Source organism: Lactuca serriola, chromosome 5, assembly GCF_051521515.1.
Source record: "Lactuca serriola cultivar US96UC23 chromosome 5, Lser_US96UC23_V15, whole genome shotgun sequence".
NCBI classification, from domain to species: domain Eukaryota; kingdom Viridiplantae; phylum Streptophyta; class Magnoliopsida; order Asterales; family Asteraceae; genus Lactuca; species Lactuca serriola.
In genome coordinates this window covers 254635553-254653557 of record NC_136412.1, presented here as the reverse complement: position 1 = coordinate 254653557, position 18005 = coordinate 254635553, and the positions used below count along the sequence as shown (strand labels likewise).

The window sequence follows — 18005 nt, the reverse complement described above, 5'->3', positions numbered from 1 at the left end:
CCTATGGTTGATATTATGGTAATGGTGCAATGGATTAATTCTTTTATTGGCTACCGATTCAAGTGATTAGATTCACGTTCGCTGCACTAATCCTTAGAGAACAAACTAACTCAAACAGTAGCCAGTTGTCTAATTTAATTCAATTCACTAGGTTATTTATTCGAGTTAATTTAGACTTGTAATTGTTAACTAATTTGGTCCTTTAGTTGACCTCTTGTTGATGGTCATCACACAAGCTCAAACATGATTTTACGTATTTTTCTATTAATTCTAGTTTCACAGTCGTTAATCCTAGTCATATAACAAAGTGGTCACATAAATTATATGAGGTAGCAATTAAGAGATGTTCATACAGCTTAATTAACTTCCTAATAACAGAAAAATAGGTTTCAATCACACATAAGGTTCTTTAACAAGCTAGAATCAACAAATCTCCAATATTAAATTAACCCTACCATAAAATCAAACCATAATCACAAAATCATCTATCCTAAACAGAAGTTATGAGTTTTTAGCTCATATCTACAGCAGATAACAAACTAAAAACATAATCTAATGATTGAAACATATATTATGCAAAAGATTAAGATAAAAGTAGTGTGTTATTGCCTTTGATCTTCTTCCAAATTGATATCTAAGTTGACATCTCGAAAACCACAGCTTCTAAGAACCCTTCTGGCCTCCAAAAATCGTCCTAAACTTACCCCATTCGTTATGGTTTGAATGAGAAGTGTTTCTATATATATTATGAAAACAGGGGCTACTCGGCGAGTCCAGTGACCTACTCGCCGAGTCCATCACTTAAAAATCCCGTGTACGGCAAGGCAAAGTCAAGAATCGCGAAACTTCTGAACAACTCGTCGAGTTGATGGCCTACTCGCCGAGTCTGTTTGGAATCAGCATTTCCTCAAAACACAAAAGTCGTCCGAAATTGTGTCTAGTTTTCATAACATTTTGAATATCGTCAATCGGAGTTACGGTTCATGAGATATGGCTAAAACACTGACGAGGGGTCAAGCTGTCCAGCAACATCCTTCTTTCTTCAAAATCCAAGATCCAAGCCTCCAATCGCTAGTTCCGCTTCCTTTTCAATCCGAGCATGTATTTGTTGCTGAAAATGAAATATTTAAGCTAATTAAGCACCTTTGGTTCATTATTTCAGATATAATTAACATAAAGTATTAAGATCGTGCATGATTTTTATGACTAAATAAGCCCATATCAAAATACCCCACACTTGACTTTTGCTTGCCCCCAAGCAAAACTGAATTTTTAACACACTAATACCACATAAGACAATCCCAATCGAACCCAGCCATTATGCCAAGACCGCAACGCATGCATTTGTGTCTAAAGTTTTTCCTAAGGACCCCCTCAATTCTAAATACTCACAATCCTCATAAAAACTCGTCCACTTCTTTTGAACAACGCTCATTTTATGCATCCCTCCGAATCCATCCCCAGAAAAAAAAATTACCTCAAGGTATTTTTGGTCAAGCAACCCAAGCATACATAATCTAGAAAATTACAACTTTTCGATACCACTATGGAGCTATTGGAATTCTTCACTTTCTTGATAATTTGATCTTTGATTTCTTTGAATTCACCACCTTCGTTGTTTGATTTTTGGTATCTTCAACTTTTTGAATCTTCGGAATTTTGATCTTTTGATCTTCACTTTGATTGCTCCAAAATTCTTACAACTTTTCTTGTAATTCTCTTTTTTTTTTACATGTAACTCACTTTTTTTTTCTTTTTTTTCACTCAAATCCTACATGCTTAAGCAGGGGCGCTCAACTTCAACCTTTATTGGTTAAAGATAAAATTTTCCTGGATACATTTCTGGTACACGATGCTAAACATATTGCAATCCTCAAACTAAGCGAGGTTGTGTTTTTGTCCCATGATTTCACTAGAATAAAGGGGGCCACAAATGCACTATAACGTATATAGACTCAACTAAACATTTGGGTCTTCATAGAATCATCAAATATAATACTAGCATGATCCCTAATTGCTTTACCAAAATTTTCTAAATTAGCCCTAGCAATTTTAATGCAAAAATTTCAAAATTAACTAAAATTTCAAGATTTTCGAATTTTAACTAAAATTTTAACTAATTTAACCAACCCCTTACCCCACACTTAATTTATGCAATGTCCCCATTGCATATTATGGATGATAAAGAACAATAAAAATACGGAGAGAATTGGAACAAACTCCCCTAGGATAGTAGTGGCGAGGTTGATATCTCTTCTCTTCAGCTCCATCTTCAATTGACTGTAGACATGGGAACAGTTCATCCATGTATTTGGTGTCAAAATCTCATGTGGTACAGTCTTTATATTAGCTCCAAATATAAGAGAAAGACTCTTGGAAATGCTCGGAAAATGATCTTCAAAGAATAGAACCAATGCCCATATCAAATGTCATCAAATCTCCAGCTCAAAAGTAAGAAGAATGAGCGATTCGTCGAGTAAGTATGTGTCACACCCCCAAACCTGAACGACGGAAACGTTCGGGGGCGGATGACTTAATGTGGTAACGTAACAAATGAATACATAGTAAAGAAAGCAATACAACCATCATATATATATAATTGAAAGTTTACATTTGTCAAAAGTTACATGTTCAAAACCAATTACAATATGATGTTAAAATATGAGATTAAACTAGCGCCGTAGCATCCCTTCATCAAAAGCATAATGATACCTGAAATTACTGATTCCCTGGGACATACAAGTAATTTTGAAAGAGTAGATCAGCAATTAAGCTGGTGAATTTCATATGTATTTAAATGACAATGTTTGTATGAAATGAAATGTTTTGTCCTTGTTTGTTTGTGTTTAGAAAATCCTATATTTTCTACTAGTATAAAAGTAGCCTTCTCTCAAGACCAATGTTTGATTCTAAAATGTATGTAAGTGTAAAATAACCAATGTATTTGAAAACCTCGTAAATCAATGCATTTTTAATACCCCATGTGAGTTTTATAACCATACTATTGACTCGGAATGCCTATACACAACGTTCTTCAGGCGTTGGAATGTTATGACGTTTGTCACCCCAAATGGTGGACTGTAGCTAACAGTCAGGGTGCGGGTTGTCAAGCCCGTAGAGATCTATACACAAACACCATGCTCCCCCTCCAAGGGATTCTGGTATATAATACAGGACTTGAAATGTGTACTCGAACGTACGTGAAGTTAATGTCTCACAAAACCGTGGTATAAAAACAGATTTACGTGTTAAAATGTTCGTTTGTTCTTGTATATGAAAGTGACTTCTTGAAAAATCATGTTTCTAGTATGTAAAAGTTAGCAATATACTCGTAAAACTATACCTATTATAGTTTTCTAAAAGTGTGACTTGTTTGTTTAGTAAATGCCTAGAAAAGGAATCACTTTTTATAAACGTATAGATTTTTGTAGAGCCTAAGATAGACAAGTATACATATAATCTAAGAAAATGTTTAGTTTATACATGTATTACAACAATTTATATTTTTAAAGATAGGATTCTATTTTAATATATTTTGTATACGAGAGTTCCCTATAAAGTTTATAAATCACATATGATTCTACTTAATAAAAGTGTATAAAACTCTTTATATATAACACCCGATAGTAGTCGTGTGTTTTACTTGTAATTCCCCCCCTTAGAAAGCATATAAAAACATTTAGAATATTTAAAAAGGGTTAATTAAGGGGTATGAACTCACTTGAAAGTTTGAAGATAGCGAGATGGAAAACTGGGCAGAGTTTCGTCTCGGGAAATGGATTTTACTCGGGATTCTCGGGAATCTCGGGAGTAAAATCGACCTTCGGGACTTGAGCAAAAAGACCAGAGCTTCGGGGTAGTGCGGGCACGGAAATCGAGGCAATATCGTGAGAGAAATGAGAGAATTGCGGTGAATTTCCCGGAACCTCGCTTCTCTATTTATAGTGGTCTGAGAAGCCTCGGTATGCGGGGCGTACGCTCGTACGTGGGGCGTACTCGTGCGTCACCCGTGACCGAGTCCTCGACTGCTCCGCTTCGGATGGGATGGATCGGATAGGTTCGTATAGGGGCGACGTGGACGGACCGAGACCAAGGCCTTCGGGTACGCGGGGCGTACGAGGTTACGCGACGCGTAACTCGGATGAGGACGCTGACTCCTCCTTCGGATATTACCGGATTTTTGAATTATTTTTATATATAATTTATTTAATAAACTTCAAAAAATCATATCTTCTTCATACGAACTCCGTTTTCGATGGTCTTTATATCCACGCATATGTGAGACTACGCTCTACAACTTTCGTTTAGACTCCGTTGGCAAATTCCGAAATTATTTTTATTATTTATTTATAAAATGTCGTGATTAAGGAATTTCTTTAAAAATTCATAACTTCTTTATCTGACGTCGGTTTTTGCCAGACTTTTCACCGCTGAAATACCATTGTCGAGACCTTCGATTCTCGTTTAGGTCATTCCGGCCAAAAGTCGCTTGATATCCAATTCGAGTTTTTGGTTGTCTGTTGCTAAGCCGAACTTGGAAAAATCATAACTTCAATATACGAAGTCGGATTTGGGCGTTCTTTTTACGTACGATCATGGTTTAATGACATTTAATCATAGAAGGAATTTAAATAGAAACTTTTTGGACATTTTATTATCAAAGTTAATTTTATTAACTCATAAGTGGTAACAATACTTGACTTTTTAGGTCATTACAAAGAGTTGAAATATCGGGTTGTCACATCATCCCCCTGTTAGAGGGAATTTCGTCCCGAAATTTAAAGTAGTAAAGATACTAGTGAACATGAAAGAGATGAGGGTACTTTTGTTTCAACTGATCTTCGCGTTCCCATGTGAATTCAGGTCCCCGCTTGGCGTTCCAGCGAACCTTCACGATGGGTATGCGACTTTGTTTTGTTTGTTTGACCTCTCGGTCCATGATTTCTACTGGTTCTTCCACAAAGTTGAGGCTCTCGTTGATCTCGATCTCGTCGAGTAGAATAACAAGTGTCTCATCGGACAGACACTTTTTCAAGTTTGAGACGTGGAAGGTTGGATGTATGTTACTAAGTTCACGCGGTAGGTTAAGCTTGTAAGCAATAGGGCCGATTCTGGCAATAATCTCGAAAGGCCCTATGTATCTTGGATTTAGTTTCCCACGCTTTCCAAAGCGTATTAAAACCTTCCACGGTGAGACCTTTAATAAAACGTGGTCTCCTACCTGGAATTCCAAAGGTTTCCTCCTTTGGTCAGCGTAGCTTTTCTGTCGGTCTCTAGAGGCTTTCAATCGTTCACGAATCTGAACGATCTTCTCTGTCGTTTCTCGTATGATTTACGGACTGGTGAGAGTGCTTTCAGGAACTCTTCCTTTAGCTAACTGGGTTTCGCCAACTTTAGTCCAGCACAGAGGGGATCTGCACTTTCGACCATAGAGGGCTTCTAACGGAGCAGCCTTTATGCTTGTATGATAACTATTGTATGAAAATTCGACAAGGGGTAAATGGATATCCCATGCCTTTCCAAAGTCAATCACACAGGATCTCAGCATATCTTCTAAAGTTTGTATCGTTCTCTCACTTTGCCCGTCTGTTTGTGGGTGGTAGGCTGTACTCATCTCTAGCCTAGTCCCCAGGGAACTTTGCAGTGACTGTCAGAATCTTGAAGTGAATCTACTATCTCGATCGGAGATAATGGATATCGGAACACCATGCAGTCGCACTATTTCCCTTAAGTAAGTTCTTGTATGCTTTTCCATTTTGTCAGTCTCCTTGATGGGTAGGAAATGTGCGGATTTGGTCAATCTATTGACAATGACCCATATGGTATCGAGTCCACTCGTTGTCTTGGGTAACTTGGTTATGAAGTCCATAGTAATCCACTCCCATTTCCATTCTGGTATCTCCGGTTGTTGTAGTAATCCTAACGGTTTCTGATACTCGACCTTAACCTTAGCGCAAGTAAGGCATTTACTTACGAAGGTAGCAATTTCTGCTTTCATGTTAGGCCACCAGTACAGTTTCTTAAGATCCAGATACATTTTATCTGAACCTGGGTGAACGGAATATCTTGAGTTGTGTGCTTCGGTCATGACTACGTTTCTGAAACCACCATGTTTCGGGGTCCAGATTCGGTCCATGAGATAGTAGGCTCCGCCACCCTTGACTTCTAGATTCTTTTCCATTCCTCGCAGGGATTCACCCGCCACATTTTCAGGTTGCAAAGCTTCCATTTGTGCCTCCTTAATTTGTGTGGATAAGTGGGAATGGATAGTCATAGTCAGAGATTTGACCCTCCGACCAGTGTATTCCTTTCGACTGAGGGCGTCAGCTACCACGTTGGCCTTGCCAGGATGATAACGAATTTCACATTCGTAGTCATTTAGTAACTCAACCCATCGTCGTTGTCGCATGTTGAGTTCCTTCTGATCGAAAATGTGTTGAAGGCTCTTGTGATCGGTGAAAATAGTACTCTTTGTTCCGTATAAGTAGTGTCTCCAGATCTTCAGAGCAAATACCACTGCTCCTAACTCAAGATCGTGTGTCGTATAGTTCACTTCGTGTGTCTTAATCTGTCTGGAGGCATAAGCAATAACCTTCCTTCTCTGCATAAGAACACAACCAAGTCTTTGATTTGACGCATCGCAATACACTACGAAGTCTTCTATCCCTTCGGGGAGGGATAGTATCGGTGCGGTGCACAAGGCCTGTTTTAGCGTCTGGAATGCCTTCTCTTGTTTTGCTTCCCAGTCAAATGCCACGCCTTTCTGGGTTAATGTAGTAAGAGGTTTCGCAATGCTAGAGAAGTTCTTAATGAATCTGCGATAGTAGCCAGCGAGACCTAGAAATTGATGAATTTCTGTAGGTGTCTTTGGTGCCGACCAGTTCTCGATGGCCTTGATTTTGGAGGGGTCCACGTGTATCCCTTTCTCGCTAACAACGTGGCCGAAAAATTCGACTCTTTGAATACAAAATTCGCATTTAGAGAACTTCGCATAGAGTTTCTCCGATCGTAGTGTTTCTAGGACTTTTCGTAGGTGCTGACTATGCTCTTCCTTACTTCGGGAGTAGATAAGTATATCATCGATAAAGACGATGACGAACTGATCCAAGTAAGGACGGCAGACCCTATTCATTAGCTCCATAAATACTACTGGTGCATTAGTTAATCCTAACGGCATCACTACAAATTCGTAGTGTCCATAACGAGTTCGGAAAGCTGTCTTTGGAATATCCCCCTCTAGAACTCGTAATTGGTGATATCCGGATCGTAGATTTATCTTTGAGAAGTAGTTGGCTCCTTGATGTTGATCGAATAGGTCATCAATCCGGGGTAGAGGATAACGGTTCTTGACAGTAAGTTTGTTCAGCTCTCTATAGTCGATGCACATACGGAACGATCCGTCTTTCTTCTTTACAAACAAGACCGGTGCTCCCCAAGGTGAGAAACTTGGTCTTATGAATCCTTTTTGAAGGAGTTCATTAAGTTGACTGGAAAGTTCCTGCATCTCTGCTGGTGCAAGACGATAAGGCCGCTACTGGGGTAGCCCCTGGAACTAAGTCAATTTTGAATTCGACTTGGCGTTGTGGTGGTAATCCTGGTAGTTCTTCTGGAAAGATATCGGAAAAGTCGTGTACTACTAAAATGTTCTTGATGTCCTTCAGTTCTTGATTGGTATCAATGATGTGCGCTAGGAATGCTCGACAATCCTTCCGCAAGCACTTTCGAGCTTGGATGCACGAAATGATGCGAAGGTTTGTACTTGATTTGTCGCCGTAGATAACTAATGTTTCGTTGTTAGGGAGATTAAGACGAACTGCTTTCTCAAAGCACATGATGTCGGCGCGAAGAAGACTCAACCAATCCATGCTGACTATGACGTCGAAACTTTTAATTTGGACCGGCATGAGATTGATTGGAAAAGAATGGCCGTCTAAAGTTAACGTACAGCCCATGTATATGCAGTTAGTGTTTTCGGTTTTTCCATTGGCCATCTTTACAGTGAATGATTTTTCTAACTTGCTAGGTGTAGGTTTAAGTAAATGAATAAATTTTTGACTCACGAAGCTTCTCTCCGCTCCACTATCGAATAATATGCATGCATATGAATTATCGAGAAGGAACGTACCAGCAACTACAGTTGGGTCAGCTACAGCTTCGTCGTGGCCTATTGCCAAAACTCGCCCCACACCGCCGGTGCCTGCTGCCTTAGGGCAGTTCCTCTTGTAGTGGCCCATCTCGCCACAACCGTAGCAAGTCTGGCCTACACCCACACTGGGAACTTGAGTGATCGGCTTTGCGGGGTCCTTGCAGAAACGGGCTGTGTGTCCCTTTCTGTTGCAGTTGGCGCACTGCATTTCCCGACAAGGTCCATGGTGGTGGTAAGTGCATTTGGTGCACTTTGGAAGGTTACCTACATAAGGCTTTGTGGGGTAGGGATTTGTAGGGACTGTAGTAGGTACAGTGGCAGCATTCACTGAAACCAGTTGTTTCTTTGCGGGCTCTTGGGAAGACCCACCCTTCCCTTTATTCCATACTCTCTTCCTGTTGTTGTTGTTGTTGTTGTTGTTGTTGTTGTTGTTGTTGTTGTTGTTGTTGTTTCCTTTCTGTGGTTCTGGTGCAGAAACGGTCGAGTTCTGATGACCTCCGTAGTCAATCAGAGATTGTGCCAGTTCCTTAGCACTTTCAAAGGTGTCAGGTTTGGAAGCTAACACGCTTGATCGTATTTGGGGTGTCAGTCCCCAGATGTACCTCTCTATTTTCCTGCTCTCGGGAGCAATCATATCTGGGCAAAGGATTGCCAGATCGCAGAATCTGTTGGTATAAGTTGCGATGTCGGTACCAACCATTCCGAGAGTCCATAGTTCGTGTTCGAGCTTTTGAATCTCTCCCCGTGGGCAGTATTCTCTCATCATCATGGCTTTTAGGCTCTCCCAGCTTATGGAGTTTGCCACTATCAGGGTAAGTACTTTAACGTGGCCATTCCACCAAGTTAAAGCTCTATCAATAAGGGTGAAAGTTGCAAATTTGACTTTGCTGTGCTCTGGACAGGAGCAGATTTCAAAGACTGACTCCGTCCTTTCAATCCACTGCCTCAGGGCTATCACACCACCAGTTCCATAAAACATCCGGGGCTTGGCATTAGTAAAGTCCTTATAGGTGTATTTCCGGGGTGGTCCATGACTCTCGCCATGGTTGGATGGGTGTGTGCCAGATCCCGAGCCATTAGTACTCGAGTTATTGATCTGTGACATGGCAGCTGCTACCGCTGCGGTGACTGCTGCTTGGAACATAACAGCATCAAATTGAGGTGGTGGAGGTGGTGGTGGTACAGGTGCTTCCCCACCATTGCTTCGCCTTGGATTCCTACGCGGAGGCATCCTTCAACTATAGGTTGAAAAGGTAAAGATAAGAATTCCATAGAATAGAAAATTAATGTGTCTCATGAACTAAATTGCTATAGTTCAACAACAGATGTTAGTATGAGTCTTAAAATAGAAGAATAAAAGTTATTTGTAAGACTGAAAGTATGAAACAAGTATTTGGTTTTTCAAAGACTTTTCAAGGTTTGAACGAAATACTCAACGTAGTAATAATAGTGCCACTTATATTAATATAAAAGTTGATACAACGATCATGAAAATTTGACCCCTATCAGGGTCTCCGATTACAAAGTTCGAGAAATTTAAAGACTTTTAGCCGAGTTCCTAAGCTATAACAAAATTTGATGCTTTGACAAGCACTACTTGCGACGTAGGTTGCGCTTGGAGCTTGACTCTGCATCTGATTGCTTCGACTCCATTAGACGCCTATCCAAAGCGGCTTGTTGTTCCCTCAGTTCAGCAAGGGCTGCAATCATTTGTGCTTGGAATGCCTCGGTTTGGAGTTGAGCATTGTCTTGTATCTTGTCCAGCCTACGGATGTCAGAAGTGTGAACCTGTACTTCCACGTTGACATCCCGGACTCGGCTAGCTTAAACTCCGGACTGATAGGACTGATTGGCTAGCTTACCCACCATTATTGGGAGTGCCCGATCAGCCGAACCTCCACCACGGACATCATAGAAGTCCCGGCACATGCCGTAGGGAGGGCGTATGCCTTGTTGTTGGCTCCAATGATGGAGGTGACTTCCCCAGACGGGAGTCGGTCCTTGAAAGTTCCTTATGAAGATGGGAGGTTGAACGGGTGGTGGATCGATCACTTCTGGCTCTGAGTCGGTACCGGAGTCATCATCCACTTCTATGGGTTCCTCGTCCTCTTCGGGATCATCTTCGACCCATCCTCCGTTGCCTTGGTTGGGAAAGTAGGGGTCACCGGGGTGGTGAAATCCAGCCATTTGACTGTACGAGAAATAGGGTTATAAGAATTGAATAAAGTTAAAACATGCAAAACATGTAAGTTAAACTAGTTTAGGTAGCAAATACTCCTATAGTATTTAAATTTTTGGTGTTTGATTCTAGTAACGGTTTGGTAAGTTTTGACTTGTTGCTTACTACGATCATTCCTCGATATACGTTGGTCCAATCTCGGGCAAATATAGTTGATCACGCTATATTTGTCCAAAATCTGATTACATATATCAAGTCTTAATCGTAGTGTCAACTTGTTTAAATACTTGTTGTATAGTTAGATATCATGAAAATAATTTGTTGTATGCATGTAGTTGTACTTAAATGAACTATCAATTTAAGTTAAACGTAACGCTGTTTAAGCGTAAAAAGAAAAATGTTTTGTCAGAGAGTATTAGTCCCTTAAGCATTTATAGTTTGTATATCTTATGTGGTTCGATATACTTAGTTCACTATAAACATTGCTCTGATACCAATATGTCACACCCCCAAACCTGAACGGCGGAAACGTTCGGGGGCGGATGACTTCATGTGGTAACATAACAAATGAATACATAGTAAAGAAAGCAATACAACCATCATATATATATATATATATATATATATATATATATATATATAATTGAAAGTTTACATTTGTCAAAAGTTACATGTTCAAAACCAATTACAATATGATGTTAAAATATGAGATTAAACTGGCGCCGCAGCATCCCTTCCTCAAAAGCATAATGATAACTGAAATTACTGATTCCCTGGGACATACAAGTAATTTTGAAAGAGTAGATCAACATTTAAGCTGGTGAATTTCATAAGTATTTAAATGACAATGTTTGTATGAAATGAAATGTTTTGTCCTTGTTTGTTTGTGTTTAGAAAATCCTATATTTTCTACTAGTATAAAAGTAGCCTTCTCTCAAGACCAATGTTTGATTCTAAAATTTATGTAAGTGTAAAATAACCAATGTATTTGAAAACCTCGTAAATCAATGCATTTTTAATACCCCATGTGAGTTTTATAACCATACTATTGACTCGTAATGCCTATACACAACGTTCTTCAGGCGTTGGAATGTTATGACGTTTGTCACCCCAAATGGTGGACTGTAGCTAACAGTCAGGGTGCGGGTTGTCAAGCCCGTAGAGATCTATACACAAACACCGTGCTCCCCCTCCAAGGGATTCTAGTATATAATACAGGACTTGAAATGTGTACTCGAACGTACGTGAAGTTAATGTCTCACAAAACCGTGGTATAAAAACAAATTTACGTGTTAAAATGTTCGTTTGTTCTTGTATATGAAAGTGACTTCTTGAAAAATCATGTTTCTAGTATGTAAAAGTTAGCAATATCCTCGTAAAACTATACCTATTATAGTTTTCTAAAAGTGTGACTTGTTTGTTTAGAAAATGCCTAGAAAAGGAATCACTTTTTATAAACGTATAGATTTTTGTAGAGCCTAAGATAGACAAGTATACATATAATCTAAGAAAATGTTTAGTTTATACATGTATTACAACAATTTATATTTTTAAAGATAGGATTCTATTGTAATATATTTTGTATACGAGAGTTCCCTATAAAGTTTATAAATCACATATGATTCTACTTAATAAAAGTGTATAAAAATCTTTATATATAACACCCAATAATAGTCGTGTGTTTTACTTGTAATTCCCCCCCTTAGAAAGCATATAAAAACATTTAGAATATTTAAAAAGGGTTAATTAAGGGGTATTAACTCACTTGAAAGTTTGAAGATAGCGAGATGGAAAACCGGGCAGAGTTTCGTCTCGGGAAACGGATTTTACTCGGGATTCTCGGGAATCTCGGGAGTAAAATCGACCTTCGGGACTTGAGCAAAAAGACCAGAGCTTCGGGGTAGTGCGGGCACGGAAATCGAGGCAATATCGTGAGAGAAATGAGAGAATTGGGGTGAATTTCCCAGAACCATCGCATCTCTATTTATAGTGGTCTGAGAAGCCTCGGTACGCGGGGCGTACGCTCGTACGCAGGGCGTACTCGTGCGTCACCCGTGACCGAGTCCTCGACTGCTCCGCTTCGGATGGGATGGATCGGGTAGGTTCGTATAGGGGCGACGTGGACGGACCGAGACCAAGGCCTTCGGGTACGCGGGGCGTACGAGGTTACGCGGCGCGTAACTCGGATGAGGACGCTGACTCCTCCTTCGGATATTACCGGATTTTTGAATTAAATTTATATATAATTTATTTAATAAATTTCAAAAAATCATATCTTCTTCATACGATCTCCGTTTTCGATGGTCTTTATATCCACGCGTAGGTGAGACTACGCTCTACAACTTTTGTTTAGACTCCGTTGGAAAATTCCGAAATTATTTTTATTATTTATTTATAAAATGTCGTGATTAAGGAATTTCTTTAAAAATTCATAACTTCTTTATCTGATGTCGGTTTTTGCCAGACTTTTCACCGCTGAAATACCATTGTCGAGACCTTCGATTCTCGTTTAGGTCATTCCGGCCAAAAGTCGCTTGATCTCCAATTCGAGTTTTTGGTTGTCTGTTGCTAAGCCGAACTTGAAAAAATCATAACTTCAATATACGGAGTCAGATTTGGGCATTCTTTTTACGTACGATCATGGTTTAATGACATTTAAACATAGAAGGAATTTAAATAGAAACTTTTTGGACATTTTATTATCAAAGTTAATTTTATTAACTCATAAGTGGTTACAATACTTGACTTTTTAGGTCATTACAAAGATTTGAAATATCGGGTTGTCACAGTATGTAGACTCGCCGAGTTGAAGCGTAAATGGCAGAAGAATCGTGAATTTTCACATGGACTCGGCGAGTCCATAAGATGCACTCGGCGAGTAGACCGATGTGTGACAAAAATTTTATTCTGCCCAAGTTCGTTTCTGATGTATGGGGGTTATATAAACTAATACTTCCCCTCATTTTTCTTCGGGGGATAAACACTCTATAACCCTTCTATCAATTGGACTCATTGCTTGAATCAAAACTTTGTTTCCTCTCTCGCCTAGACTCGATTTCTAGCTTCGTCAACCTTGACTCTAGACCCTCACATGCAATCCTAAGCTTCAAACTGAAAAGATCAAAACAACTCACAAGTAATAGAAAAACGAAAACAAACATCAAAATTAAATTCCTAAATTACTCTAATAAACTTGAAGTTTAAAAAGAAAAAGAAAATGAAACTCTAATGACGGGTTGCCTCCCGCAAACGCTTCTTTTTGTGTGATTCTTTAGCTGGACTCCCAACTTAATAAACTTCTAATAAATTCGATGCCCATCCATCCATTGCTTTAAATAGTTTCTTTGGACCAATTTGTAAAATTTGGCTCTTTGCTTCAAAAATTAGCCAAACGAGCTTGAATTCATAAAACCCAAGAATATTGACAAGGGTCGGAACCGGTTGGATACTAATCATAAATGGATCGTGATTTAGAACTTTCTCCAAAGTTGGAATCGTCACCCCATGCTTCGAAACACAAACCGGAAGAACATGGGACCATGTCGTGGTAATGGTCAAACCACAACTTGGTTCCTACAATTCAGCTTGTTTTTGTTCTTCATCCGAACTCTCTACTAGCAACCTTTCCAGCTCCTCCAAATCTCTTTCTGGATTAAATTCTTCATCTTGTAACTTTAGCTCTTGTGACTCAAATTGTTCTTGATCGTAAGACAAGAAGTTATCTAACCATCTTCCAAATTTCTTCAAATCTTCATCTGAGTCATAATCCTCAACTTCCTACTCAATTTCCTGCACTACTTCCTCAAGAAAAGCATCAAAAGCATCTAGATTTGGAAAATACATAATAAATAAAATAAAAAATTAAAATAAAAAAAACTAATCAATAAAATAAAAACGATAACAATTAGCAAATAAAATTAACTATTTGAACCGTTCCCCGACAACAGCACCAAAAACTTGATGTGTGTGAAAACCAACTAGTTTTAATCCTACTAACTTAGACACAAAATAAACACATGAAAGGCAGTGTACCTATCGATTAGTAATAGTTCAAGCAAGTAGGGTATCGAACACAGGGAACGGTAAACAATTAAAATAAATGCTAATATTATCTAAATAAAACAAGCAATAAAAAGCGGGTTTCTCTAGTTTTGCAAGACTAGAAACTTACCAACTAATACTTAGACTACTTAACAAAAAACTAGATAAGCAAAGATTTAACTAAATACAATAACGAAGGGAACTTTTGTTTAGTTCAACTCAATTGATCATATGGTTGATATTATGGTAATGGTGCAATGGATTAATTCTTCTATTGGCTACCGTTTCAAGTGATTAGATTCACGTTCGCTGCACTAATCATTAGAGAACAAACTAACTCAAACAGTGGCCAGTTGTCTAATTTAATTCAATTCACTAGGTTATTTATTCGGGTTAATTTAGACTTGTAATGGTTAACTAATTTGGTCCTTTAGTTGACCTCTTGTTGATGGTCATCACACAAGCTCACACATGATTTTACCTATTTTTCTATTAATTATAGTTTCACAATCATTAATCCTAGTCATATAACAAAGTGGTCACATAAATTATATGAGGTAGCAATTAAGAGATGTTCATACAGGTTAATTAACTTCCTAATAACATAAAAATAGTTTTCAATCACACATAAGGTTCTTTAACAAGCTAGAATCAACAAAATCACCAATATTAAATTAATCATACCATAAAATCAAACCATAATCACAAAATCATCTATCCTAAACAAAAGTTATGAGTTTTTAGCTCATATCTACAGCAAATAACAAACTAAAAACATAATCTAATGACTGAAACATGGTTTATGCAAAAGATTAAGATAAAAGTAGTGTGTTATTGCCTTTGATCTTCTTCCAAATTGATATCTAAGTTGATATCTCGAAAACCACAGCTTCTAAGAACCCTTTTGGCCTCCAAAAATCGTCCTAAACTTCCCTCATTTGTTAGGGTTCGAATGAGAAGCGTTTCTATATATATATATATATATATATATATATATATATATATATATATATATATATATATATATATATATATATAATGAAAACAGGGGCTACTCGACGAGTCCAGTGACCTACTCGCCGAGTCCATCACTTAAAATCCCGTGTACGGCAAGGCAAAGTCAAGAATCGTGAAACTTCTGACCAACTCGTCAAGTTGATGGCCTACTCGCCGAGTTCGTTTGGAATCAGCTTTTCCTCAAAACACAAAAGTCGTCGAAAATTGTGTCTAGTTTTCGTAACATTTTGAATCTCATCAATCGAAGTTACGGTGCATGAGATATGGCCAAAACACTGATGAGGGGTTAAGTTGTCCAGCAACATCCTTCTTTCTTCAAAATCCAAGATCCAAGCCTCCAATCGCTAGTTATGCTTCCTTTTCCATCCGAGCATGTCTTTGTTGCTGAAAATGAAATATTTAAGCTAATTAAGCACCTTTGGTTCATTATTTGAGATAAAATTAACATAAAGTATTAAGATCATGCATGATTTTTATGACTAAATAAGCCCATATCACCGCTCCAACTCGCCGAGTCGCTAGGGTAATGCTAAAATTGGGGCCTCAAATAAGCTTTGCCTGAAGGTCTCGAAAGCCAACTGCTGATCTGGGCCTCATCGAAATGTCAGATTCTTCTTGGTCAAGCGGGTCAAAGGCACAACAATCTTGGAGAAATCCTGAATGAATCTCCGATAGTACCCTGTTAGACCCAAGAAGCTACATGTCTCTAATGCATTCTTCGGCACCTCCCACCGCATCACTACCTCAATCTTGGCTGGATCAACCAAAATACCCTATTGGTTGATGATGTATCCCCAAAACTGCACCTCTCTCAACCAGAAATCAGACTTTGAGAACTTGGCATAAAGCCTTTCCATCCTCATTGTCTCCAATACCTCCCTCAGATGCTGCTCGTGCTGCGCCTTCGTCTAAGAATAGACCAAAATATCATTGATAAATACGATCACTAACCGATCCATCACCCTGTTCATGAGATTTTATGAACGATGCTGGGAAATTGGTGATCCCAAATGGCATCATCACAATCTCATAGTGCCCATACCGAGTCCTTAAAGGGTTTTTTGGTGTATGCTCATCCCGAGTCATCATCTGATGGTACCCCGACCAAAGATCAATCTTGGAAAACCAAGACGGACCATGCAGTTAATCGAACAAATCATCGATCCTCAGAATCGGGTAACTGTTTATCATTGTTAGCTTGTTCATCTCTCGATAATCAATACACATCCTGTGTGACCCGTCCTTTTTCACGAATAGGATCGGTGCTCCCCACTGGGAACTGAGCAGATGGATAAACCCTCGATCTAGCAGCTCCTGAAGCTACATAGATAGCTCTTGCATCTCGGGTGGAGCTAGACGGTACGGTGCCTTGGCTATCGGAGCGGCACCTGACACCAAATCAATGCAAAACTCCACTTGCCTCTTCGGAGGCACCCCATGCAACTCTTTGGGGAAAACATCCCGAAAATCTTGTACAACTGGCACACTACCCAAATCTGTCGAGATATATACCAAAAATACCAAACAACCCTGTTGAAGAAGTCTCCTAGCGCTCGCAGCTGAATAAAGGGTTGGCCCCTGCGAGGCCCTCTCTCCATGGATAACCAGTCCCCCCCACTTGGGGTTTGAACCCTCACCAGCTAGCGCTCGCAATCGATCATGGCCCCATTGGTCTCCAACCAGTCCATCCCGACGATCACCTTCAGCCCTCGCAACGGTATTGGGACTAGATCAACACGAAACCTCTCCCAAACCACATTCAGGACACAGTCACGATACACCCTTGCAATGCTCATAGTGCGGTCATCTGCAATCTCAACCTCAAACGGGGAATCCAAAATCCCTGGCGCATCCCGAAATTTCTTGCTAAGTGCAAGAGATACAAATAATCTGGTATCACCCGAATCGAACAGAATGTGATCCGACATACCATTTACCAAAAAGGTCCCTACACATGAGCACATACATACACATAAGCAATATAAATCAATATCAAGCAGGAAAGAAAAAAAAACGTACCAGCCACGACGCATGGCGTTGCCCGAGCCTCCTCGATAGTTAAATGAAACACGCGGCTCTTCACCGTTGGAGCATCTGCCTTAGCAGGGCGGCCATCAGTGATCCTCAGTGTTGTAGGCACAGGCGTCGCCTTTGCTCCTCCCCCTCCCTGCAACCTCGGACATTCAGCCCAATTGTGGCTGGTCTGGTTGCACTGGAAACAAATCAGGCTCTTCTTGGGGCAGTCCCTGATCATGTGGCCCAAACTGGCCACATGCGTAGCATCCCGAGCCTGCCGCTTGAAAAGCCCCATTGTGCGGTTTACCGCACTTGGCATATTGGCCACGACCCTGTTATCCCCTACTGGAAGAATTTGAGGTCTTAGGATTTTTAGCCTGACCTACTATTGTTTGTGCTTGCTCAGTCTTTCGCTTGGTGCGGAAGTCCAACTCCATCTTCCACTCACGGGCCTTCTCCACCATTTCATTCAAGGTTTTGCACCCTGTAAAGCTTACAAACTTTGGGATATCATCCCTCAGCATGGAATGATACCTCGTCCTCCTCATATCCTCATCTATAGTATATTGTGGGATCGATAGTGCTCGTTCCCGAAACTTGGCGGTG

The 18005-nt window shown here is 39.7% G+C and overlaps 1 protein-coding gene across 1 annotated transcript; it reads right to left on the bottom strand.

The window, feature by feature from the left end:
* Positions 1-17023: 17023 nt before the first annotated feature.
* LOC145050392 (uncharacterized) lies at positions 17024-17694 on the bottom strand. Its single transcript, XM_078998650.1, has 2 exons — positions 17403-17694; positions 17024-17331 (listed from the first exon to the last, which is right to left on the bottom strand). The coding sequence occupies exons 1-2, from the start codon at positions 17692-17694 to the stop codon at positions 17024-17026; spliced, it is 600 nt and encodes a 199-aa protein (XP_078854776.1).
* Positions 17695-18005: the final 311 nt, after the last annotated feature.